Source organism: Numida meleagris, chromosome 1 (genome assembly GCF_002078875.1).
Source record: "Numida meleagris isolate 19003 breed g44 Domestic line chromosome 1, NumMel1.0, whole genome shotgun sequence".
Lineage (NCBI taxonomy): Eukaryota > Metazoa > Chordata > Aves > Galliformes > Numididae > Numida > Numida meleagris.
Genome location: NC_034409.1, coordinates 60,895,502 through 60,920,227, shown reverse-complemented (window position 1 = coordinate 60,920,227; position 24,726 = coordinate 60,895,502). Strand labels below are relative to the sequence as shown.

General features: G+C 45.8%; 1 protein-coding gene across 5 annotated transcripts in view; it reads right to left on the bottom strand.

Annotated features, from left to right (window-relative positions):
- Positions 718–24,726, bottom strand: part of IQSEC3 (IQ motif and Sec7 domain 3) — a 100,630-nt gene continuing 76,621 nt past the window's right edge. The window contains exons 4-13 of one of the 5 annotated variants that reach the window (XM_021389372.1): positions 12,587–12,709; positions 11,789–11,955; positions 9,839–9,978; positions 8,921–9,046; positions 7,690–7,789; positions 5,482–5,643; positions 4,626–4,718; positions 4,184–4,227; positions 4,021–4,100; positions 1,799–1,925 (exon numbers count right to left, since the gene is read on the bottom strand). In XM_021389372.1, the coding sequence (XP_021245047.1) occupies positions 4,026–4,100; positions 4,184–4,227; positions 4,626–4,718; positions 5,482–5,643; positions 7,690–7,789; positions 8,921–9,046; positions 9,839–9,978; positions 11,789–11,955; positions 12,587–12,709 (1,030 nt within the window). In that variant the 3' untranslated portion in view covers positions 1,799–1,925; positions 4,021–4,025. Of the gene's footprint in view, positions 4,101–4,183; positions 4,228–4,625; positions 4,719–5,481; positions 5,644–7,689; positions 7,790–8,920; positions 9,047–9,838; positions 9,979–11,788; positions 11,956–12,586; positions 12,710–24,726 lie in introns of all 5 variants that reach the window. The other 4 variants (XM_021389376.1, XM_021389394.1, XM_021389386.1 and 1 more) reach the window with 4 other exon arrangements.

Below are 24,726 nucleotides of genomic sequence, written 5' to 3'. Positions count from 1 at the left end.
AAAAGGCGTACTGTCCTATTTTAAAATCCTAAAGTTGATCTTCTTAAGCCTCGAAGGGAGATAGAGTGAGTGAGTGAAACCAAAGCCTTTAAGCTAATTAATACCTTCCCCTCCCTGCTGCTCAAAAAGATTTTTTTTTCTTCTAAAAATACAGCCATAGCTCATTTTTAATGCTGTCTTCTTTCACATCAATGTCCCCAATAAAGAAGAGAAGCTGAGCTGTCATCTTTATCTCAGAATCTTCCCCTCCCCTCACTTTGAAGCTGAGATAGAGAGAGGAGAAGGGGCCTTGGTGTGCAGCTTTCCTATGGGAAGGTCTGAGGGAAGCAATGGCATAGTCAGGCAAGAGATACAGACGGGAGCTCATGTGAGTGGGCTCCAGAAAGCCTATTCCCCCTAGCACAGGAGGAAGAGCCCAAGCGAAGGGACCATCCACCCCAGGAGGTGAACGTAACACTTAGCTTTGCTTTTAAAATGTATAAAAGCAGATGGCAAGGAAACACAAGGCCAGCTAGAAAGAGAAAAGCAGAGGTGGGTCTGTTTCATGCTAGAGAAGACAATCTTCATGTGTGTGTGTGTTTTGAGGTGGAAGGCCACCTCTTGGTGCCATCTTTTTGGAAACTGCTCATCTATCCCAGGGAGACCCCTGGGCTTAATCTCTCCCTTCTGCTCCCTCAGAACTGCTTAGTGTTTCCTTTAGTAAGCATGCGCCATACATACTCTACCATACAGGTGTATTTACACATGATGTGGTCTGCTAGGTCTCAGCAGAGGTCTCTGGTACAATGCTCCAACATAACAGAAACAAAAAGTTTTGGTGTTCAGAGTGAGGCCATCTTCGTGTTGTACTGCAGCTCAGGACAGTCTCTCCTCCTCTCAAGCTCTCTTCCATTCTTGCGCTCCCCCGCCTGGAACCAGCTGCTGCAAGGAGATAATATTTGAAGAGCGATGAGGAGAAAGCATGGCAAGTGGTACAGGCTCTCAGCTCCAGCTTAGCAGGCAGCAGCAGTGGTGGCAGGGGGAACTCCACCCCCGGGAGTGCCCCAGCATCGGTCCTTGGCACGGGTGAGTCAGTTTCTCTCCGAGGCTGGCGAAGTTTCAGGGTGGGTATAAACCTATGGCCAGGTAAATGCAAGGCAGGGAAGAAGATAGAGGAGTAGCAAACGGAAGACACAGTGCCTAGAAAGCAGCAGGTCATCAAGCCTCTCAGGAACAGGGCAGTGAAGTGCTACATGGGGACGGCATGAGTACAAGAGGCCAGCAGGGCTGGCAGGGTGTGAGGATATGTGAGCGTGTAGGTTGGCAGGTTCTATAGATGGCTCTTCATGGTTAGCATCATCTTGAGGGGAGACGGGGTAAGAGTTAGCTCATTTTTTTTTTCTTTTCTTTTCCTTTTACTAAAAAATAAATCACAAACTAGATCTCTGTAGGCAGAAAGGGTCCCAGGGAGGCGGTGGGGCTGGGAAGCGGGGGAGTCTGTGCTGTTCTGGTGCTGGTGGTGTGGCTACACGAGGCTCCGCGAGCCACTGGAGTACCTGCGCCTCTGAAGCAGGGAGCTGGGGGGGCAATACTGGTGGGGGTGGTTGTAGGGAGGAGGTGGAGGTGGCAGGGGAGGCTGATGGACCAACTTAATGGGGGTCCCAGGGAGCCCACTGCCCACACCGCGCCAGGGGGTGGAGGTGCACGAATCGGAGGTGACATAGCGTGTCAGAGTCTGGTTGAGGGCCGGCTCCATTCGAGCGAGGCACGGCTTGTCCAAGACAATGACTTTGACAATCTGCTGGCACTGTACAAGTGTCCCCGCCGAGGCGGGGTGCGAGGGCACCAGTGCTGTCTCCAGCCGCTCCCGTGGCATGTTAAGACGCATGCTGGGCTGCATTCCACTCTCGGGCCCCAGGGCGGAGTTGTGCTGGTACGTTTGAAGCCTGTTGTGAATTGACACCTATTTTAGAAACAGTCAAAGAAGCATTAAATGTTACAAGACTTTTCCCATCTGCTGCTGCTGGCTGCCCTGAACCCCCGCCACCAGTCAGCCTCACATGCATCGAGCCCTCCCCCCTTGAAAAAACAGAACAGGCACAAGCCCTGGCTGCATCCCTCTCTCCCAACAGCCCCATCATCCTATCTAGGCCTTAGTGCCCCTGTCCTTTCCACCACATCAAAGGCGGTAGGGCTGGTGTTCCCAAATGCAGTGCAACTTTGATTATCCAAACAGCACAGGGAACGCATTTCAACTCAATGAGCGGAGGCATCCGTAAATCCTTGTGGTAATGAATAGACCTCAGCGGTCATGCCTTTGTCCCCAGCAGCAAAACAAGGGGGCAAAAGGGACAACTGGGTAGCAAGGTTTCAGATAATCGAGGTTGTACATTTCTGCAAAAATGACGGTAGCTGAATCTGAGATAGAGAGACTCCAGCCTTTCCCAGCTCCCTGCCTTTCCGAGTATGAAGGTACACCACATGACTGGCTAATCTGTTTACAAAGGAAAAAAGCAGAAATCTGACATACTCTAGCAAAAGGCAGCTCCCTCTGATCCATTTGATGGTTTGTCAGTGAAAGGAAATGATTTTCAAAAAAGAAAAAAGAAAGAAAAAAATGCCCGTCTAGCTCATACAATGATAAAAGAAATTCATGATGAAATGGCAGCAGATTAGATAATCTCAAAGAAATGGAAATGCTCCTCTGCTGGCAGAGTATTACGTGGGCAATGGGAAGGGGGGAGGGAAGGAGGAGGTCATCAGGGTCCCCACAGAGAGATGCTGATAATAGAGTCGCTCAAAAAAGAGAATTCACTGAGACCAGCTTGAAAAGGGAGCTGGGTCTGGACTAGAGATCCCTGAGGGGGAAGCACAGCAGGAAAATGGTGCTTCCTGGATGGTGACCGAAGTCATAGTTCCTCCTGGCAAGGACATGGGCTGATGGAGTCACCAGAGCACAGCAAGGTTGCTGTTGAATGTCAGTCAAATGATAAATCCTGGGTAGGATACTACTACTTGCAGGTTGGCACAGCACTTCCAGCAAGGCAAGGGTACAGATGGGCAGATTGGGCAGTGGGGGTGCCCTGATGGTCTGTATGTTGGACAGCAGAGCCAGCAACCATGAAGGAGGAGCTGTGGAGTGACCAAGCTTCCCACCATGCTGGAACAAGGATGAGCTGTTTGTCCCTACCCAAGCATGGAGGTTGCTCAGGCCCACTATGCAGCAGGACTGTGTCAATATTTATTCAGGCAGTGAAACATACCTTTGGAAAAACTGGCTGTTGGGCCATGAAGTGCTAGTGACATTAAAATACATGGAAGTCATTCTCCACAAGAAAACACAACACCCAACAGAAATTGGAAGTTGGCTGGGAGAGGGACCTTGTCCAGAAAAAGGGTGTCTGCAGGGAAATGGGCGTTCTTCAAGGAAAATGCGTGACACCCACTCCCCACAGAGAAGCTGAACTCCTCAAACAAACATACTATGACAAGAAGGGAAAGAAGTGCCCTGGAAAAGGGCAAATTCAGGAAAATGGAGATATTCCAGACAGGGAAAATGTAGAAAATAGTAAGTAAGATTTTCAGTGTGAAGACAGCATTTTTCTGTTTCCTTACAGGCAGCGGGAGCATGGGTGTCTGTGAAGAAACAGGCAACCCATGGGTGCTAGACATCCCTGCAAAGACAGAAGCATACAGGACAGCCAAGCTCCCTATCAAGGACAGCCAAGCTCCCTGTCTATGAAGGTGAAGCTCTAGGAAAAGTGTCTGATATAAAAAGGCCATGCTTAATCCCCTTCAAGGGGGGATGGAGAGACAGCTGCAGAGATTATGCAGGAAAGCTGGGCTGCAGGGGAATTCGCATGTGATGCTGCATGGAGTTAGCATGTCAGGGAAGTCTTTAGTGGGGTTCTCAGTCTCCCCATAAGCAGTGGGGTGGGTTAGTCTACAGCGTTCGGGAGCTTGGTCCATGAGGGATGTTACAGTTATAAAAACGGATTGAAAATGCTTTGAAGTTTAGTTTGGATTTGAAAGTTGTATTACCCGTCCTAGCAGTAACTTTTAATTGTATCTCTGGAAATTGGTAAAATTGTCAGTCTGGCTGGGGAGGCATTGATTAATACCTGAGAAAAGAAACAACAGAGAATGTGAGAAGAGCTGAAGTGAGAGAGAATTACTTACCTCAGCTGCTCCGCACTCTACTTACCTCCACTGTGCTGTCCGAGACCTTCTCCCCCAAATCCTTCTTGCCTTTCAAATAAAAGAAAAGATCTCACTCGTGGGGTCTGTTCCTCAAGTCAAGAGCTGGCCCACATATGGTGGACTGGAAAGCTCAAGGAAGAGGTACAGGGCCCAGTAAGACTCTTGACTGCAAGATAAATTGAATCCCTCTTTCAATCCATCAGCTGAATAGTGGCATAGGGGAGGCCCCTTTGGGGTCCTATTTTTTGGTCTAGATGTTCTAGTGAGTTGGTAGCCACTCCTCACTGCGCTTGTTTTTGACTTGCATGCAAGGATACAAAGCTTCTTCAAAGAGGCTGGTATTGCAGAAGTGACAGGGTAGTATATAGTGCAGTTACCGTGTTGCGTTAGTTCAAGGAAGGAAAAGTGGGCCATGCTTGATCAAGAGAAGTTGGCTGACTCTTTACCTGTTGGTGAGCTCTGCTTGGACTGTGGTTCTAGCTGGGCTCCATTGCTCCTTAGCGAGAGAGTCTTTGCCCCTTGCTGTTTCTCCAGCTCCCCTGCAAGACAGATGTGTGCCAGTGAATGAGAAGAGGGATGCAGGGAAGAACCAGAGTATACTGAAGGACTAACATGGGAAGTCAGCAAGAATTAATGTAAGAATATGACAAGAGTCTGTCAAGAAAGGAAGGAGATAGAGAGAAACAAAAACTGGAGAGGACTTGATATATGGAGGAACTTACATAAGACCTCTGTGTAGGACCTGCATTTATACAGAATAGGTTATTGCTGCACAGAAGGGGGATCACTAGTGCTGAGCCACATGGGCTCATCAGTTTATACATGGGAACACTATGAAGGTCTGCTTGGACCTTATTCTGTGTAAGACAGGCCCCAGAATGCCATGGTACAGAGTGCTTTTCTCCCAGATGTCCCCAGCGTGAGAGGACAATTCTGCTAAGACTATCATCCATCCTGTACTTCCCAGATATCTACAGATTGTATTTGCATAGTCAAAGGTGTGTGAGAGGGAGAAGTCTTCTGGGTCTGATATTCTAAGCTTCTCTACCTCAGTCTGCTGTCTCATACACTCTAATTGATAAGGACCATAAGTAGTTCTTCCCTTTCACCTGCTGGTGACTGCTCATAAAACCTGGCTGCTGTTTTACTCTATTAGTGAACACAAGAAAAATCCTGTGAAGACTTCTGCCACTCATCCTCTTTTTCACTCTTCCTGAAGAACCCACTGCTTTTACATTTTCTCCCTTGTATACACATGAAGTATGATGGCATCAGAGTCTGAATTGTATTAGAGGTCCTTACATTCAATACGTATCTGTTCCAGCTCTGTCACTTCTGCTATTGACTCTTTCAGATCTTCCACAAATTTCTGCATTTCTTCAGCTCCCAGGGCACAGAAGTGCAGTACCTGTTTCTTCTCTGAGCCCGAAACTGGAGTCACCAGTGTGATGCCATGGGGGTAATCTGTGAATAAGACATGTCAAAATAATAAAGAGGCATTTGGGTTTCTTGCTGGAGAAGTCTGCTTTTCTATCTTTCCAGGACAGAGAACTTCAGTCCAGAGGAATGTCACACTTAAAGAGTTTGTCACACTGCAAACTGTGAGAATCTGCAGCATTGCAGCAGTACAAGGGAACAGAATGGTCAAGGTGCAGCAGTAAGGCAAGTTACCACCACTACCATAGTGGCGCCATAGACAAAAACCTCTAGCTCTTCATTACAGTTAAGGTAGTGTCAACTCCAAGAACCTGAGCACAGAGATGGGACTATAAAGCCCTCCTGAATCTGCAGAAGAGTTAACAGTACAACAATACTTTTTCTCCTGTGGGAGTTGCAGCCTGAGATGTTGGCTCTTGCTCTTAGAGCCATTAACATCCTCAGATGCAGGACTTCTCCCCAGGCTCTACTTCCACTGGCAGGGAACATAGCTGCAGTGTCAGCACAGCACGGGTGGGGAGCTCATCATGCTGTGCAGAGACTGTGGAAAAGATAAGGGTGTGGGTTTGCAGGTCTCTGCTCAGTACTCTCCAACAGGCAAAACACTGTCAGAAATGAAAATGAAAAGAAATGCCCTGAGAGTGAAAATATCACAACTAAAGGCTTTCTGATTTAAAGATCAGGATGTGTGCAGGGAGGAGGTGGCTGCAGATTCAGCCAACAGAAGCTGGAGAACACAGGTATGCAGAGAACTTGTGAAGCTTGTGACTGGGCTTTCTATGTCTTTTGGTCATTGAAAAGCAGTTTCTACCTCTTTTCTCCTCCCCACTCTTCTTTGCCTACATTAGCTTCTTTCTTCTCCTGTCATGCTTTCTCTTCTCTGCTGCTCCTGCATCTGTCTGCCTTCCCCACACTCTTCATTTAGCAGTCTTTACCAAACAAGTCAAAGGACCAACCTGCTGTTTTCTGCCAGCTCTTAGCTCCCTCAATTCTCTTTTCCCACCCTGTGTCTTGTCTCATCTGTTAAGATCACAAGTTCTTTCAGACATCTGCTTTTCTGTCTCTGCAGAGTATACGTAAATGGATGCTTTTGCCAGAAGAACCTTGAGCACTCCAGGATAGTCATCATACCCCTAAAAGTCAATCCCAGCTCCAACAATGTGTCCTGGGAATGCCCAGTTGTAAATGGCTTTTTTGTACATTCAGAGACGTGAAAAGCAGTGTGCTGTAGAGAGTAGGGTGTTGAAATGATGACTCATGCTGTCCATAGGGCAGAGGGAGGATGTAAGGAACTCAGTGTAGCCTCAGTACTGCTACAGTGTTCCTTCCTTGCAGCATATTCTGCTGGTGCTCACAAGACCCTTGGTGGGCATAAGCCACGCTTGCCTGAGACTGCTGTGCATCTCCTTTGCCTTTGCCAGCAGGAAGCCTGCCTGTTTCTGGAATTCCTCCACCACACAACCAGCCTCAATCATGACACATCATGGCTCTATTCCCAGACCATCAAGGTCAGGCTGACTAGGGCTGGCCTCTCGCCATGGTTTGGTGGGTGCTGTTCCAAGGGCTCTGCTTCAGTCTCAGGAATCTCAGCACAGCACAGCACAGTTCAGGGAGACAGCAGCAGCACCTGGGTTTTTATCAGTGTCAAAGCTAGAGGTGGGTGTTGTGACTTTGGATGCAAGTGTAGAGGGGCAAAAGGTGACAACAGCAGTTTTGTCAGTGAGGTTCTCCTACTGTTGGCTCCTGAGAGCTAAGTGACACGCACCTTAGGATCAGTTACTTCATTCCTCCAGACTAGTGCCCTCCCTGTCACCATGACGTGTCAGCTCACTTCATTGATCTTAAGTTCAGCCCTTCTGTGTGTGCTCAGACCAAGAGAGAGATCAGAAGCCTCTTCTCATCACACTGTACCTGCAGTCTCCTCAGTAGCAAGCCTGTTTTTTCTCCCCTCCCATTTCAACCCTGATGGAAGCCCTACTCTGATGAAAGATCTCACTGGCCTATGCAGCCTCCTCCTTCCTTCTCCTTTTTCATGCCAAACCCCTCCAGGCAATCAAGGAGAATCAGACTTACATTCATTCTCAAAGAGATGGAACTGCATGCCCAGCAGGCCAACTGACTTGCAAAATGTGTAGGTTGAGGAGCTTTTCTTCTTGGGGCATAGCTTGAGGATCTGTTGGAGGAACAGACATAATCAGGCAGGATGCTGGTGAACAGTGACACAAGAACAATATGAACTACTCAAAGCACAAAAGAAAAAGATTTTTGCAAGTTGTGTTAATTGTACATGGGAGTAGCACTTGGTGACTGACAGACTCTTTGCCCAGAAAACTGCCTGGCACACTGCATTTGTAACAACACTTTGAAATTCTGTATGTGTAGCCCTGGGCTCACTCAGGTTCTGTTCCTCAGAAATACTGTTTTTGGATGCCCATATTTCTAGGTAATTCTTTTCATTAAGTATCCTAGGTCTGGGAACCAGAGTTCATGTGCATGTTGTGTTGTCCTTGCTCCCTCAGCACTAGTCCTCATAGATCTGATTTATCATAAGGGATGGAGGGTTAGCAAGGAATAGACCCTCTCCCCAGGTTCACAAATTGTTCCGAGGGAATAGGTGGGGAAAGTTCTCTTGTCCTCTGGGACAAAATGGCTTGGCTTTGGGCTTACTTTTGCAACATCCAGAGTTCCCTTTTGCCATTATACTCAGGCATTTTCTGCCTAAAGCAGAATATCCTTCTTGTCTGCATCCTCCTCGTCTCAGCAAACCTGTGTCCACCCTTGTAACTGCCTGAACTCAGCTGCAAGATCCCTGGAGCAGGACTCTTTTAAAAGTATTCTATGCATTTCAGGCTCCAGTAGGAGTACCTACTTTTCTGCAGCCTCTGCAATTGTAAAAGGTAGTGGTTTTAAAGTGTCTGGCAGGAAACTTTTAAAGTGCATGGGAGTGCTCTGCCTACCATAGTACAAACAGCCAAATAAATGAACTTCCTTTTCACAAAATGAACCTCCCTGGTAGCAAAGGGATGAGAGATAGCAATGACATTACTTGGCTGTGGGACATGACAGTTTGTCTTTTCAAGGGTCAGAGGAGTTTTAGGTTTGGTATGTTAACAGGGAAGGATCCAGAGCTGTGTCTTGCAGTGTTTATGGACCAGAAGATGGTCCGTCCCGTCTCCTGGTCCATCAGCACTGCAAGTCATAGGGGATATTGACAGAGGAAATTGATTGGACTGCTTTTATATTTCTTTACAGACACTGGGGCTAGTTTTATCACTGCAGTGCCTAATTGCTAAAGCACACTCACCACTAGCAGGTCATTGAAGAGAAAAACTTCCCTCTGGTGAGCTGCCTGCTTCTGCACTTTGTTCACATCAGTCACTTCATACAAGCGGCTGCAGCAGACCAATCGGCGATGGGGCACAGACAGAACCTGCAGAAGATCCACAAGAGTGTGTGGGTGTTATGGGAAGGTGCCAGTAAGGTTCACCACCACTCATAACCTACATAACCCTGGCAGGTGACAGTGGCACAAGAAGGTTCTGCCCACTCTGCCCACTCTAATCATTTCCTCACAACCACTCCTCACCATCACTCATCCTGCTGGCCCCATAACAGAGACAGTCTTCACGACTTGGATAAATCAGGGGAGTAGAACAGTCTGTAGGCAAACCACTTGCTCACATATTCTATCTTCATATAGCCTGTCTGCAAGCCACTGAGTGACTGTTCATCCTTTCTCAGCCCACTGGACTGCCTGTGCACTTCCTGGTCATTGAGAAATTGTTCTGCTTATTTTAGGGAAACAGTATGTCTTTCCATTTCAGATCAGTTACTGCTAAAGAAGCAGTCTCTGCATTTCGGGGTCTTGTAACTTTCCCTGTAACTTTGCCTTTCACATCCTACAACCTCAAAAGGCCTGAAAGGTCAGAGCACTGCAGAGCTGTCACTGAAGTATTGGCAGACAGGATCTGCATTGACAAGCAGGACCCCCAATGAGATTCTTGGGCATTATTGCACTGGATACAGCAAACTCTGTCCAAGTAAATCCCAAAGAATTAAGAAACAAAGAGATAGCAAGGAAGAAGGTGTTTGGAGAAAAATGCAAGCAAGGGAAGCATTATGAAAGAAGAGGATTAGAGAGGAAAAAGGCAGAAAAGAGGGACAGTGTGGGAGGTGGGTGTGAAAAGGGTGAGTAGGTGCCAGCAGGGTTATGGGTGCTCACCGTTTTCATTCCAACTATGGACTTCTCCACCTTGGTGACATAAGTCACATGGTCCTCATTGGATTTAAGCTCTTTCTGCTGGATCCTCTCATAGATCCCCACCACCAGCTCCCGTGGGATGTCAGCACCATCATCCACTCCTGCAAAACACAGAAAATGTTGGGCAGACTAGACAGGGAGAAAAGGAAAGGGAAGAACTGTCATCCCTGACAGGCAGCTACTGCCTCTGCTCAGTGCAATGTTGGGAAGATAGAACAGAAATAGAAATATTTTGTTTCAGAGCGTCCTCTTTCTTGGTCTAGCACACAGAATGCACCAGCAGCAGAGACAGTCACAACTAAGACCAGTGCCGACGATCTCATTATTCCATGGCTCTGCATGGTGGCTTCTTTCCATATGTTCCCTAAGGTTTTATAGCCACAATTTCACATTCATATTCCTTGGGCTACTCAGTAGCAACCCCTGCATTGATCTTATATTATTAGAAGTGCTAGGCATAGAGGATACCTGCAATGCGATCCAGCTGCTCCTCCTGCCAATGCAAGCCTCAGATCTCCTATTTACTTGGTAACCTTCAACATTTTCTTTCTGTGATGTCTCTTAGGCATAATACTTCCCTGCTATTCTATCTGTGATTTCTCTGTCTGGGGTCTGTCCCATTCCTTGTTTGTATTTGCTTAGCTAATCCTCCAAATTTTGCTGTTTGACCCTTAGAGCACTTGGCAGAAAAGTTCTCCTTCTCCCTTCCCTGAACCAAACACCACAAATCAAATTACCAGCCCTTGCCTGAATTCTCTGTGTCTTTTTTTAAACACAGGCCAGCGAAGCTCCTGGCCTGTGTGTCAGGATGAAGGTGAGTCTGAACTGATCTCCCCTTGTTGGCTGAACTCATTGTGATATGAACTGATGGTGAAAGTTAACATTAATAAATAAAAAAGAAAGAAAGAAAACGTTTTGAGTTAGTTCTATGTGCCATAATACTGAAAGGGTTGATGGCAGAAAATAGATTGAAAGAGGGTCTCTTTGTCACATTATTGCACTCTGAAGTGGGTGGCAGACTGGGGAAGGTGTAGGAGGCTGGGACAACACTGAACAGCCATAAGGACAAGAAAACAAGTTAAAAGAGCCCACAGAAGTTCAAGCTCTAGATGGAGATTTACACTGGAAAAACTTTGAAGGAACTTAATCTGAATTGCAGATGTGCAGTAAGAAACACTTGGAAGATGGCTGACCTAGGAGTGAGCATTAGACTTTGTCTAGACATGATGTCAAAAAGGCAAAACAATACTAAGCTGCATTAGCAGATCTGAAAATAAGGAGGAGGTGGTGGTTCTACATGAGTATGTTGCGACCACATCTGAAGAAATGCTTTTAGCAACCTATTACTGAGATGGGAAGGACCTTGAAAAGTAGAAGAAAATTGATTTGGGGAACTGATGTATTAGAAATTGCTAAGAGGTAATACATGCATGAACTCTGTCAGGCCTACAGTTACTGCAAGTAATTGCAAGCAATTAAGAAAAGGAAGATTTAGCCTGAATAGAAGAAAAATGTGTTCATATATTTGAAGCAACAAGGAGGGAAAGGGCTTGTTTAGCATAATTGAACGGGGTCTAGGAAGGATGGAGATGAACAACAGAAAAATGTAATACCATGGACTGCTTCCAAACAGTGAAAACCATTAAAAGATGAAACCATCTCTCAAGGAAAATGGTTAGTTTGTGAAAAGGTTGGACAGCTTTCTGTAGAGGACAAAGCAGAGATTTTTTGCCCCTCCCCAGCAATGTAGAGGACATTCCAAAGCACTCTACTCCATATCTAGCTTACAGAGGGCAGCAGAAGCCCTAGAGAAAGGCAGCTTTGCTAGATTTTTGCTGCCTTCACCTGGGCAGGATTTAGAGAAGCAGGAAGGCAAAAAAAAAAAAAAAAAAAAAAAAAAGGGATGCTCACCTCTCAGATTGCGAATGAAGTCCTCCAGCATCATCTTCCTGTCAGGCTTGATGTTGGGGCTGTACATATCCGTGTTGAGGAGGATGATTGCAAAGGCCAAGATGAAGATGGTGTCTGGGTTGTGAAACTGCTGGACCACATCTGGATTACACATGCAGTACCTCTGGCTGCAGCAGGAGGGATGCACATACTTAACATAGAACATTTAAGTCCTCTGCTCAAGAGTAGCAATGACTTCCTCATGCATGGATCAAATTCCTCCTTCCACTCCAGCTCTCACACAAATGAAAAGGAACTGCTAGCACTCTGAAGGCCAGTTTATCCACCAACCGCTCAAATTGGCCACTGAAACTTAAGCTTTCTTGTCCTCAGAAGCCAAAAGAGCAAATGACTGTAGACAGACTACCCAGCCTGGGGTCACTATGCAGTGGTAATGCTGGTGTCTACTCCAGCCTGTATTGCTAAAGAAAAAAGATTCCTCTGGATGCAACAAGGGAATAACCCAGCACCCTTCTATGCCCCGGTGCTGCTTTTCCTGTCAGTCACCAATGAACAAGGAGTCCTTTGCTGGCAAATATGGCTGGACTCACTCTGACCCTTTGTGCCCTTCATGCCACTGAACATCCATCCAGGATGTAGCTCTGTGGTGGCAGTGGGACAGAGGACTTCCACAACAAACGTCTTTAGAAGGGAAGTCCCTGGCCATTCATTCCATTCCTGCTGCATGTTTTCTGCCTTGGGTGTGCTCTCTGCTTCCAGCCGGTTGCAGCAGTGTGGCCATAGGGCTCGCTTTCTTACCTGAAGGCCTCAATTAGCCGCTCGACCTTCTGTGCCTCCCCCTGCACGCGGATGTGGGCCTGGAATTTCCGCAGCGCTTCATCCAGCTCCATGCCTGAGAAGTCCATCTCGTCTACCACACAGCTGTGGGAAGGGAACACAGCCTTTGTCAGCACCTCCTCCTGGGCAGGACGCCAGGTTGGCTCCTTCAATGCGGTGCCCATCTGAGTTTCCAAGGGAAGTACCACGGAACAGGCCCTGAGATAGCACTGTATTTGTGTTGATATTTTCTATATCTGTACAGTTATAGATATATAGACAACTATATGTTGATATAGATATTTAGACTCCTATATACCAGTATGAATACAGATATAAATCCATCTATTTTGGCCTCTTTTATCATCCAGCAATACTTCACACACTGTCCACTCCTAACTCCCTCCCAGCATGTGCACTTGTTCACCACCCATTTATCCATCCTTCTCTTATCTGCCATCCACTGTACTCATCCTCTCCTCACCTTCCATTCAGTCAAGTATGTACCCACATTTGCAACCCAGACATTATTCTCCACTCTTCACTCCTACCCAAATGCTGCAGCAAAAATATTTGCTACATCTCTAAAGACCAGAGGATACACAAAGAAAATGTGAAATGGAAGCTCTTGTACAGAACATTACAATATCAGCTGGCTTGTAACATCAAGGGTGGTTAAAACTCTGCCCATTTAGACAGCAGGATCCTCAGCAAATAATTCTGTCCAAACTACTATTCATTTCACACATTTCTATTCTTTCCACACAAACTTTTCCACTTCAACCATACCTCACTGCCATGCTTCCCTGTTATCAAAGAAAATCCTTCACCTCACACGTTGGTATTGCTTTTCATAGCCATCCTCAAATATGGGGATTGCCCCTCTCTTGCTTCTCACTTATATTCTCATCTTATAAAAGTCCTACTGCTAGTCTCAGAAATCTACTACAACTGTTCTTCCTGTCTTCATAGTTAAATCCTCAAGTTCTTATTCTTACTGAATGATATTTTGGTCTTCATTTGTAATGACAGTACCTTCCCTATGTGGCTTCACCACATTTTGTTTTCAGACTCCTGCCATCTGTGTTCAGGTCATTACTGCAAACATTCATCAAAAGACTAGTCTCAGGAAACTCTCCTCATAACCTCCTTTAAGTCCATCTTCCTATTTCAGCAGAGTATGTAGGCACTAATGTCTGCATCAGCCAATTCTCTTCCCCGTTTATGATTCCTTTGCTAATACCTTTCTCTTCTACACTCAACTAGCCATTTCTCCTGTCAAATACTTTGATGAAGTTTAGAATTATCTTCTCTATGTTCCTTGTCTAGAAAACCAATTATTTGTCAAAGACAGACAGAATTATCTATTCTCCACAAGCGCTAGTATGTATCATTTACCTTCTCATCTGATATTATTCTCATCTCATATTATTTTTTCCCATAAATGAATTCTCAAATCTGACATCATATCTGAAAGTCCAAGAAATTCACAGGTGCCAAAATTCCATTTTCTTTAAAGTCTTCCTTAAATACAAAGTTACTAGCTTGCTAATATTCAGTAAAATTGCACCACCAGGACACCACGAATGTATTAAAAATTCAGTGACTTCACATTTTCTGCTTCCATACCCTTTGAGTGCTAATTCTATCTTGCATCCCATTTATCTCATCTTCTGTATTACATTTGGTTTGCCTTACTCATGTTGTAAAGGATAAACTGACCCCAAATTTAGGGCTGCGAGGAAATTTTCCAAAAGACAGGTCATCTGGGACTGCATGAGGAATGTAGATAATGAGGGTTGAGGCAAGTAAAGTAATGGGAGAGGGGATTAGCTTTTTTCTGGATTCTTCCACTTACTAGGATCATCTGGAAATTTAACCAAACACGCTTTTGCTAATAAAAACATATACTGTAATCAGTTTCTTCTGCTTTCTTTCTGTGATATCCTACAGATTTTGCTATTAGTCTTTTCTATAGTTCTGCAGTTTGCTGTAGGCTGTTGGGCAGTATTTTGTGAACTAGGCTGTTGAATGTCATGTGCAGCCTTGCTAGAACAAAAATTTATTGTGTGTCTCAGATGGGTGAGGGATAAGATTCAAGTGCTCAGAGAGCTCTTCTTGTTCTTTCATTCCCCTCTCGATTCAAGAGCTGAGATATCATTGCTTAACTGGAGTGACACCCACAGAATACCTTACCAAAAGCTCTGGCTGAACTAAGGGTGTTCAGTATCTTCTATAGAGTAGTTATAATCTCAGCCAAGAAACACGGACTCCTTCCTTACACAAATTCTAGATAATCAAAGCATAGGAACAAGTAGTCAAGAGCAAGGCAGAGAATCAGTGGGGCCACTCATAGGAAATCTTACACAAGATCTTCATTCTCCTCTCCAAGAGGTGGACTGCAGAAACATTCGCAAATTGATTCTGGCAGCAGTGAAAACTCACTCTACTGCCCCTTTCCTTTGTTATTTTTATTTTTCTCATACTTGTACTCACTTGTCCCTTGGGTTGACATCAAAGCATTCTGCTTCTTGGAATTTATCTTTGATAGTAAGAAAACTTTTTCTCTGGTTAGTCATTATTGTGTTCACAGCTGCAAACATCCCTGCAGTTGTACTTCTGTTATTATTTTTTAATCCTTTCTGATGCATGATGTTTCTCAGCATTGACCCCAATGATTTTGCTATTACTATCTGCTTCCAGACGTGTGAAAGCAAGAGTCCTTGCACGTACCTTTGAGACCTGCTGAGGTCATCCTAGTAAGACCAATCCACCACCATTAAATCACATCTTTTCCTTCCTCCCTCTCTGATCAATCTCTCTCCCTCCACACAATATGGTCTAACACATCTTTTCTTTCAAGTCTGAATCATAAATAGTAAAGTCAGTGCTCTTGTCTCTTAGGACAAGTAGGGCAAGTCAGTTGTTTATAGTTCTTTTCAAACTCAAACAGATAGATAGAATAATTTCCAAACCTTTGCTTCATACTCACTTCCATGTCAACATCATCTTTTCAGACCACCCTTCTGCTGCCATCTGTCACATAGCAACAAAGTGTAATGGAATACTGGGGGAAGGTTCAACCTCTACTTCTATATTACCACCATCTGCCTTTGGTGTCGTGGGCCAACATAATAAAATAGGAGGCACTACTTTCAGAGCAGCCCTTGTATTACTGATGTTGCCCATTCAGCTATTCAGAAAAGATTCCCAATGTCTGCCACACAGTCTACATCCCTGTGCTGGAAAAAGGACACAGTAAGTAATGCATCAAGCTAATAGAGACTCTGTTGTACTAAAGGACAGAGCGAGACAAAAATTCTCTTGAGATTAGATTCTGTAATGTTTTTGGGAAGACATTCCAGGAACTGCACAGGACTGGTTGAAGAACAAACTATTTGTAAAAGAACATATGACCAGTAGCACAACACAAGCTCAAAAACAAAGTAGCAGCTTGGAAATACACCTAAAACCTTCGGCCATTTCTGAGGCTTGTTCCTGACCTGGATAGGCAAAGCTGAAGTGAGCAGCAGGGTTCATCACTTTTACATTTTATATGTCAGTATATGGGTCATCTGATGGTCTCAGGGCTGAGGAGGGCCCAGGATCCATGGCATCCCAGGGCAGTGTGAGGGAACCACCTTTGATTAACTTTTAGAAGGCTCAGGGAGGTTCTGAGTGTTGACTATAGCTGCCTACTGGGAGCATGGAAGATGAAGCCTGGCTTTTCTCACAGGTGCTCGGTGGTGATGGAAGAATGAGAAGCATCAGGCTCATGCCTGAGCCAGTTAGCAAAAGGAAAAGACTGCTACCATGAGGGTGCTCAGACATGGAACCAGTGCTAACGGATGCTGGCGGTCTCCATCCTCCCCAGGATATTCAAATTTAAATGAGCTTGCCTGAATCAAACTCACAGAAACAACAACCAATCCTCTAAATGTGTCATCTGCACTAAAGGCCTTCACAAAAAGGTATGAGCCAAAGAAATGCTATGAATTAGCTGAGAGGTGACACCTGCCCATATTACTCCACTGGACAGCTTAAAGCTTAATAGTTGGTACTACCTCCTGCATCTATACAAGGCATGAAAGCAAAACACTGGAAACAATCAGGAAAAAGAGACATATTGGGATCACCTGGTACCATGTTAGCATAGGTACAGCAAACCATCCCCAGAAATATGAATACAACTGGCTCAGCTCTTTGTTCAACAACAGTCTGTACATTTTCTTGTCACATTGTTTGTAGTTTAGTAAACACACAGGAAACAAACATCTCCCTTTCCTGTTCGCCTAATGTTACAGTCTGAACACTTCCATGTTGCTTGAGGTACAAAGGGGTCAGTTGATGGGGGATAGCCATCTATATAGCTTCGCCCCTATACCTAAGCTTTATTCTCAAGATCCGTATTCCAGAGATTGCAGAGATCGAATCTGCCCAAACTACCTATGAAGAGGCATGACTAATATCCAGCTATTCTTCATGCACTGTCATGGAGGGTCTGGCTTCACCTTCAACTGCCCGTTCTGTGGTCATGGAGAGAACAGGCTGAGGATAGCAAACCCTAACTGGCCTTCTCATCCTCAGAGTGGAAAACCCCACCTCACCTCACCAGCCCTCCAATGGATCCTTCCTGCTGTACAGCCACCCAGAGGACATCAGGTCCTCTCCTCCCTACTCCTGTCCTTTGGGGATCAGGGCAGAAAAGATGCCACCTTCTCATGCTCCAGAGGTGGGAGTGAGGGATGGGAAAGGACAGCCTGACACAGTTTTTAATAATTGCATCCTCTTTGGCTGCCTGTGGAGTGTCAGTATGTTTTGCCCTTTCTCTGCTACTATCAGGCACCAGGATGGCTCCACTCCAGGCAGCTGCAGGGTGGTTGAGAACCCCCTTCCCCAAACCTCTTGGTATGTTCTTACAACCATCTCATAGAAAGGGCCATGGGTCCCAACGCCCTACTGCCATGTTTTGGTCACCATAGGACACTCAGAATCCCACAGCCATGGCCACCTTCTTTTCCGAGCCCTGTAAATATGAGGACCCTGCATCCAGAACACCAGTCACCGAGCCAACACAGCCAGCGGCGTTCTTTGCGTTCTTTCTCTGCGTGAGATACACAAGAAATTTTTTCTTCGAGGATAGAGGATGGAGCATCTGCCTTTCAGGAAGAGGAGGCTGGTGGAAAGAGGCAATGACATTTAGCCTATGAAGGTGGACCTGCCTGACAGTGATGGAGAGCCCATGGAGGTGGATCCAACTTCAGAGGATGACCTGATGGAAGTGGATCCACCTCCACTGGGGCAGACCAGTCACCACGCCATCACTGTCAGGATGATCATGAAGAGATCATGAAGAGACAAAGGTTACACAGAGATGGCTCTCTGTGTCCAAGGAATAAAACAGCAACTTATGTGTATGTGCCAAACCCAGTACAAACAGCAGCATGCCTGAGAGATGCCTACTCCTAGACAACCGGGGGCCCGAAGGACAACAAAGCAGGAGTGCAGTAATTGCCTTACAAAATCTCCTCCTGTTAGGAGGACTTTGGACCTTCGGTTCATGTTGCTAAGTGAGCGGGAAAGGTGCTGACACCTTGCTCATAAACCAGGTGGTGGCACCTGTATCCACGAGGAGCTTGGTCGGTCCCAATGCATGAAGCAGTCAGGCACCTCATAACTGCAGAGAATTGCATTCCCAGTGTCAGGTGATGGGACCAAAGGGTGAGATCCTCACTGCATCATTTTACCCCCACTGATGTCCATGGTGGCTGTGCTGCCTCATAGGCTGCAAGGCATGATTCCCCCCCAAAAGTTGGTGGACACAGAGGCATCAGGGCTGTGAGGATTTAGCATAGGGCTAAGCATGACAAAAAAAGCCTTGTGGCAAAAGGATTCAGAGAAGGCAGGAAGCAGCTGTATCGTGTGGGGCTGGAATCTGCTCACCCAAGCGTAATGACCTATTTTCCAGCTTTTCCACTCAGGTGACAATATAGCATGAGCTGGACTGCAACTAAAAGCGCCTGTAACGAACCTGCAGCCCATGCTCAGGGAGGGGACACAGAGGGAGGCAGCCAGGTGGAAAGTTTAAGACAAGGCACACAAATACTAATAAAAAACATCCCTTTTCTCAGCATCCCTATCCCTGTGCTCTTTCTGAAGACAAGCCAGGCTTAGGGTGTAGTGCAGAGGAAGAGATCAGCTCCCTGGGAAGAGGCTGCCCCTGCAGGTGTTAGCTAAGGCCCACAGTTAGAAAAGCAAGCAGGGCTCATTGCCTCCTTGCGCAAGCAGGCAGGGGCTTGTGTCCCAATCCTGGCCTCCACGCAGCACCTCTCCTGCCATCCTCACGTTAGAGTTGTCTCTGCAATGGAGACCATGGCCTGCAACAGCTGCACCCCCTTTCTAGGGGGTGCAGCATTACATGTATTGCCTGTTCTTCTCTGGGGCTGCCATGTCTACTTGCCCTCCCAGGAGTGCTGGTAGCTCACATGGCTACTTACTTGGGCATAGTTAGAAACTGCTACCATGCCTTGGGACAGAGCTGTATTCCAAAGTGGAAAGTTGTTTCCTCTCTGGACATTTTGCCCATGGAGGACAAGATCCTGCCTAGCCTTCATCACCCTTCAGGAGGCATTAAGAGCCTCTGTACAAGGGAAAACCATTTCCCTGGGCATCCAAGCAAGTTCAAGCTGTACTTTCAGCCCTTGCAGCTTGTCATGGGAAAGTCACTCCTGTTCACAGTTCTGATCTGTGCCACAGCTCTGCTTGCAGCAGGAGGTCAGAACTGCCTAACATGTTCTTCTCTCTGTTCTCTGTTTCCATTGCATCATTATCTACTGCTCCTCAGCACAAGCAGCAGCACTGTGCTGCTCAAATCCTCCTGTAATACAAGTCCCCTATTGATCCTCTCTAATGTCCTTAGTGAGAAGGGGAAGGTAGGCTAGTTTGGGGCTAACCTGTCAAGTTCACTCTGCCAGTCAGAGGAAGCTAACACTTCTTTAAAAGACAGCCTCTTAGCTGGGTTTCCAGCTCTGCTTTTACACTCTTAAGAGCAGCTTTTCTCTCTCTCTCTGACTTCCCATGAGAGAAAGAGAAGACACTACTGGCTTGACAGACAGGAGAGCTACTCACCAACAAGGAGAGTGTGTCTAACAGTAACTTACAGTCTAACAGCAACAAGCCCCCAGTACCGCATACTGTTCCCTCTTCTTGAATCCCTGCACCTTTCTTTTCTGACAGCAAATGCACCAGGACAGCCACTTCTGCACATCCGAGTCCCACGACCTGAGTACAAACCATCCGACACCAGCAGCATAGCTGACTCAATTCATGGCACCACGCACATTATCTTGCTCATGAATGAACTATAAATGGAAGCTGTTCCTGAGTCAGAAACAGGTGAAGGGGAACAATTAACTGCAGAGAGAGGAAGGATGAATGAAGGAGAACAAAAGCAATGAATAAATACAGGGTTAAGAGTGCACACAAATAAATAAACAATGCATCTGAGTATGTAATACAAAAGAAAGGAATAAAGAAAAGATTTAAGAATGTTGCTGTACCATATTAGAAATGTGTGCATTGGCCCTGATTTTTTCAAAGTAACAAAATGATTTTTCTGTAACATTTGACTAGTAGATTTGATGAAAACTGTCCAGTATCAGAACAGAGTTTTAATGGACCAGACTCCCTCTCTACAGCTGTATTTCTGGACTGACAGATGCTGAAACCCTGGGGCAGGTCCCAGCTTGCTGCAGGCAGGTTGTGGAAGCAGATTCTCACGAGAAGAGGCTGGATCTTACTGTGAGGTGCTGGATCTTTCTGTCAGATGCTTAAAATTGGTTACAGAAGGGATTTATCCCTGTAACATAAAATGTTTAAAAGCTAGATGTCCAGGCAAAACAGGCACAAAGAGAAAAACAGCACTCTTGAGAGACCTGTGTCTCTCCGTTGACTAAAGGGATTCATAAATTGACAGATGACACTAAACTTGGTGGTGGTTAACAACGGGGGAGATAAATCCGGCTCTTGAAGACTGAAGCCTTGTTTGCAAGAGGAAATGACATATTTAATCTCTCTAACAAAAGAGGAGTGAGCAGTCTAGTGTTATCAAAGGATGAGTGCCAATTACAGTTAGATACTCTCAAAAATCCCCTACTCTCTCCCTCGTTCCTCCAGTTAGTGTGTATAATTACCTGTGAGTTATCCACATATATTTTCTGGGTTCCAAGAAAATAACCTAAAGGTTGAAAGACAGAGTAGGAGGATGGAAGGGAGAATACAATTTAAGGACTTTTAGTAGTTGGACATGCAGATGTGAGAAGGCAAAACAGTGAATCAAAGGGCTTAAGCCTCATACTAAGTTTCTCCTCATTTACCCCTCACCATGAACATGAGGCTTTGCAACCAGTATGATGCATCTTTGGAGTTTTGTATTTACTAGACAGGCAGTAAAGAAGGATCCTCTTCTCAGCACCAAACGCAACTGTGCACTTCTGAGCTCTGTTACCTGACACTAGGAACAAGCAGTGGTTGGCTTGTTTGTCATCTAGCGTAGCTCAAACACCCATGGAAGCCAACAGAAGTTTGCAGAGTATTGACTTATGGCTGGACTTAGAGCTGAGTCTGGAATTTGTAACCCGGGCAGCTCTACCCAGTATCCAAATGCACAAGGGAGCCTGAGACTTTTGCAGATGTTTTAAAAGCTGTCTTATTATTTATTTATGCAGTTGAGTTAATTCAACCTGGCTGCAATTGAAACAATGCTTACAGTACACATTTCTAACACAAGTTTTCACATCAAGTGGAAGCTAAACTAACACAGTAACTGACATCAATAATTGAAATTGCTCTGGGGAGGGATCGGATGGTCCAGGAAGGCTCCAAGGCCATGTCTGGGATGTGAAGGAGCAGAGTTGTCTCCCCCTACACACAGGCTTATTCACTGCAGGTGGTCAGTGCCTGCCAACAGCCACCCCAACCGGGCATTTGAGCTTGCCAGGACCAGCAGTGCCAAGGAACAGAAGGGTCACTTGGGCCACAGAAATGAGAGTGGAATTGGGCAACTTGCACAGAAGCTATGTAAGGGCTATCCTGATTTCCATGTCTCCTAATACTGGCTTGTTAAGCATGGGTATACATGGGGACTGCAAGACAGACATTGTCCCAACCTGTGCAGTGTTCCTGAGCTAATTTGGTGTTCCTTAGTTGTTCCTTAGTCACACCAGTGGAACAAGGAATGAGATGAAGTCTTAGCCAGTTCTAAAATGCTGGAACATCTTTGAGTTGCCTCATGCTCACACGCAAACAGCTCAGAAGTTTCCAGCGCACTGGAAAATGCCAGCACACTGTAATACCCTGCCAGCCCTCTTCTTCCTCATGCACATACAGGAGAAATATCAGGGATGATAATCCTGTGTTAGATTTTCTTCTGGCAATGCCTTGTTTCCATGCATGCCACACCATTGTGTGTGCAGCTACTGACCAGCCAGCTCTCACAAGAGCTGACAAAAATTTGCTTGCAAAACCCATCAGCCATTGCTATCCAGAAGCTCAAAATTGAAACACAAGAGAAAGTACCTGCAAACAGCACGGCTGCAACTAGCTGAATTATTTGGCAACCTTTCCTTCTTTTCTTTCCTGTTGTAGAACATTTTGTGTATGTTTTATGTCTGCTTTTACATTTGCCTTTAAGGAATATGAGTCAGCAATTTATCTGTTGCTTGAAGCTATCAGGTACAGGTCTGAACTCCAAATTTAGATTCAGCTGCTTAAAGACACTTAGAAACAACCTTAACAGCTCACTTCCCACTTCCGAGCTTTGCTTCCTCCATCTGTAGATAGGACAGTAGGGACACTCCTTCCTAATACATTTGGAGTGCTACATTGAGAGGTACAGTGGAAACAGAGATTAATGACAGAGTATGGCCACGTGCTTTAATGGCTCTCCTGCAACATTCAGAGACAATACAAGTAACTACATCACAGCAGCTCCTGGGCATTGATACTGGGAGACGGACATCAAGCTTTGTAGTAGAGACTGTTCCCATGTGCTGCTGACACAGTCTGTAGTCGCACATGAACTGGAAGAACATGGTCATTTGCAGGAATTGAATGTAGGACTACAAGGAAATGCTAGCTTATTGCTGTTGCAGAGGCTGTCTGCGCAGAGGCTGGCTTTGGACTTCAGCAGAGTATCTGTCAGGGGAAGCAGCCCACACATTGCTTTCTGGAGAAAAAGAGGCAATTACTTTTAATTGTAGCTCTCAGCATGAAGAAACTGGAGACAACACGCGTCTCATTGCTGTTCTAATCAATACCCATACACTATATTAAAAATAGGGCTGGACCAAAGGTCAGGAATGGGCAGCAACAGGCAGCAGCAGTTGCATCAGGAATGGAGTTTTAAATTTGGACCCAGATATGGATGCTGAAATGGCACACTCTTCACCTGCAGTACTGGATTCAGCTCTGGGGTCCTCAGCATAAGGGCATAGACCTGTTGGAGTGATTCCAGAGAAGGCCATGACGATGGACAGAGGGCTGGAGCACCTCTCCTATTAAGACAGGCTGAGAGAGTTGGGGTTATTTAGCCTGGAGAAGGGAAGGCTCCAGGGAGATGTCACTGTGATCTTCTAGTGTTTAAAGTGGTCCTACAGGAAAGATGGAGAGGGACTCTTTACCAGGGATTGTAGTGATAGGACAAAAGGTAATGGCTTTAAACTGAAAGAGGTTAGGTTTAGATTAGATATTAGAAAGAAATTATTTACTATGAGTGTAGTGAGGCACTGGAACAGCTTGGCCAGAGAAGCTGTGGATGCACCAGCCCTGGAGGTGTTCAAGGCCAGGCTGGATGGTGCCTGAGCAGCCTGATCTGGTAGGTGGCAACCCTGTCTCCATAAGGGGAGTTGGAACTGGATGAACCTTAAGGTGCCTTCCAACTCAAATCATTCTATGATTCTATGATGATTCAATTATTTTTCCCTGGAGTAGGAGTGGTGCGTATGTTGGATTTAGGTTTCCTCTTTGGCTTGCTTCAAGATAAGCCACTGTGAAACTGAAGTGAGGCAGAGTTACCATTTTGGAAAATATTACAAAGGATCCAATACAAAGGACTCTACTTCATGGAAAGGCAGTTCTCACTAAGAACTGTGCTATTGGCTAATGAAAGAAAGACCCAGCTGAGTGCTGATCATCTCTGGAAACAGGTCTTTGAACAAGCTTGTTGCACCATGACTACACATGTCACATTACCATGCATGGCAGCACTCACATTTACACTCCGGTGAAAACTCCCCCTCTGCCTTTACTGCATTGGCTCTCAGGGTGGCAGAAGCATTGTCCCGCTGCTTTATACCATACAGAGCTGTGCTTTCTCCTTCTCCCTCATCTGTACGGCAAGAAGTAGATCAAGGCCAAGCAGGAAATTAAGGTTCATCTCAGATCCCTGGGGTCATCTTTGCAGAAAGCCTGTCATCTTGGACAATGTTCAGAAAAACGGGTAATATGCTTTTCTGCCAAACACTTCCACTCTGCTCCTGTGATTCTCACAGTAGGGGCACAACAAGTTAGCAATATTTAGCAATGTAAAAGGCAAGGCAATAGGCAGACACTGAGGCAGCATATATAGGCCTTAGCTGTTCCCACGATTTTGCAGCCCAAATTGCAAGGCTTGAAAAAGGAGAGAGATGTAAGCCGAGATGCATGGCTTGTGTGAGCAGGAGATAGCCACAGTGAGTGAACTGAAGGGAACAATCCAGCAAAGGCAGCCACTGAACAGAAGCAGGTAGGAAACCTAAGATCTTGATACGAAAAAAGACAGCTCAGTCCACTAGAGTTTTTGGAGTGGGGATATTCCTCAGTGCTCTGTGACTACAGAGTAAACTAATCAGTAGCAGGTTTCTTCATGTAGATCTCTTCATTACCACCCACAGGACCAGCTGCCCTCTTATTTTCCTTATCAAGCATCTGGAATAATTGAAAAGCCCACCCATTACAGACCTGGACAGCAAAAGAGCCATGTGCGTAGACAGCATTTGCTGTGTCCTGCTGGTCTCACAGCAAGGAGCAAATGCTTTTTCTCCTCTGCTACTCGTAGCACTTCCTAGAAAGCATCAGAAGTGCTT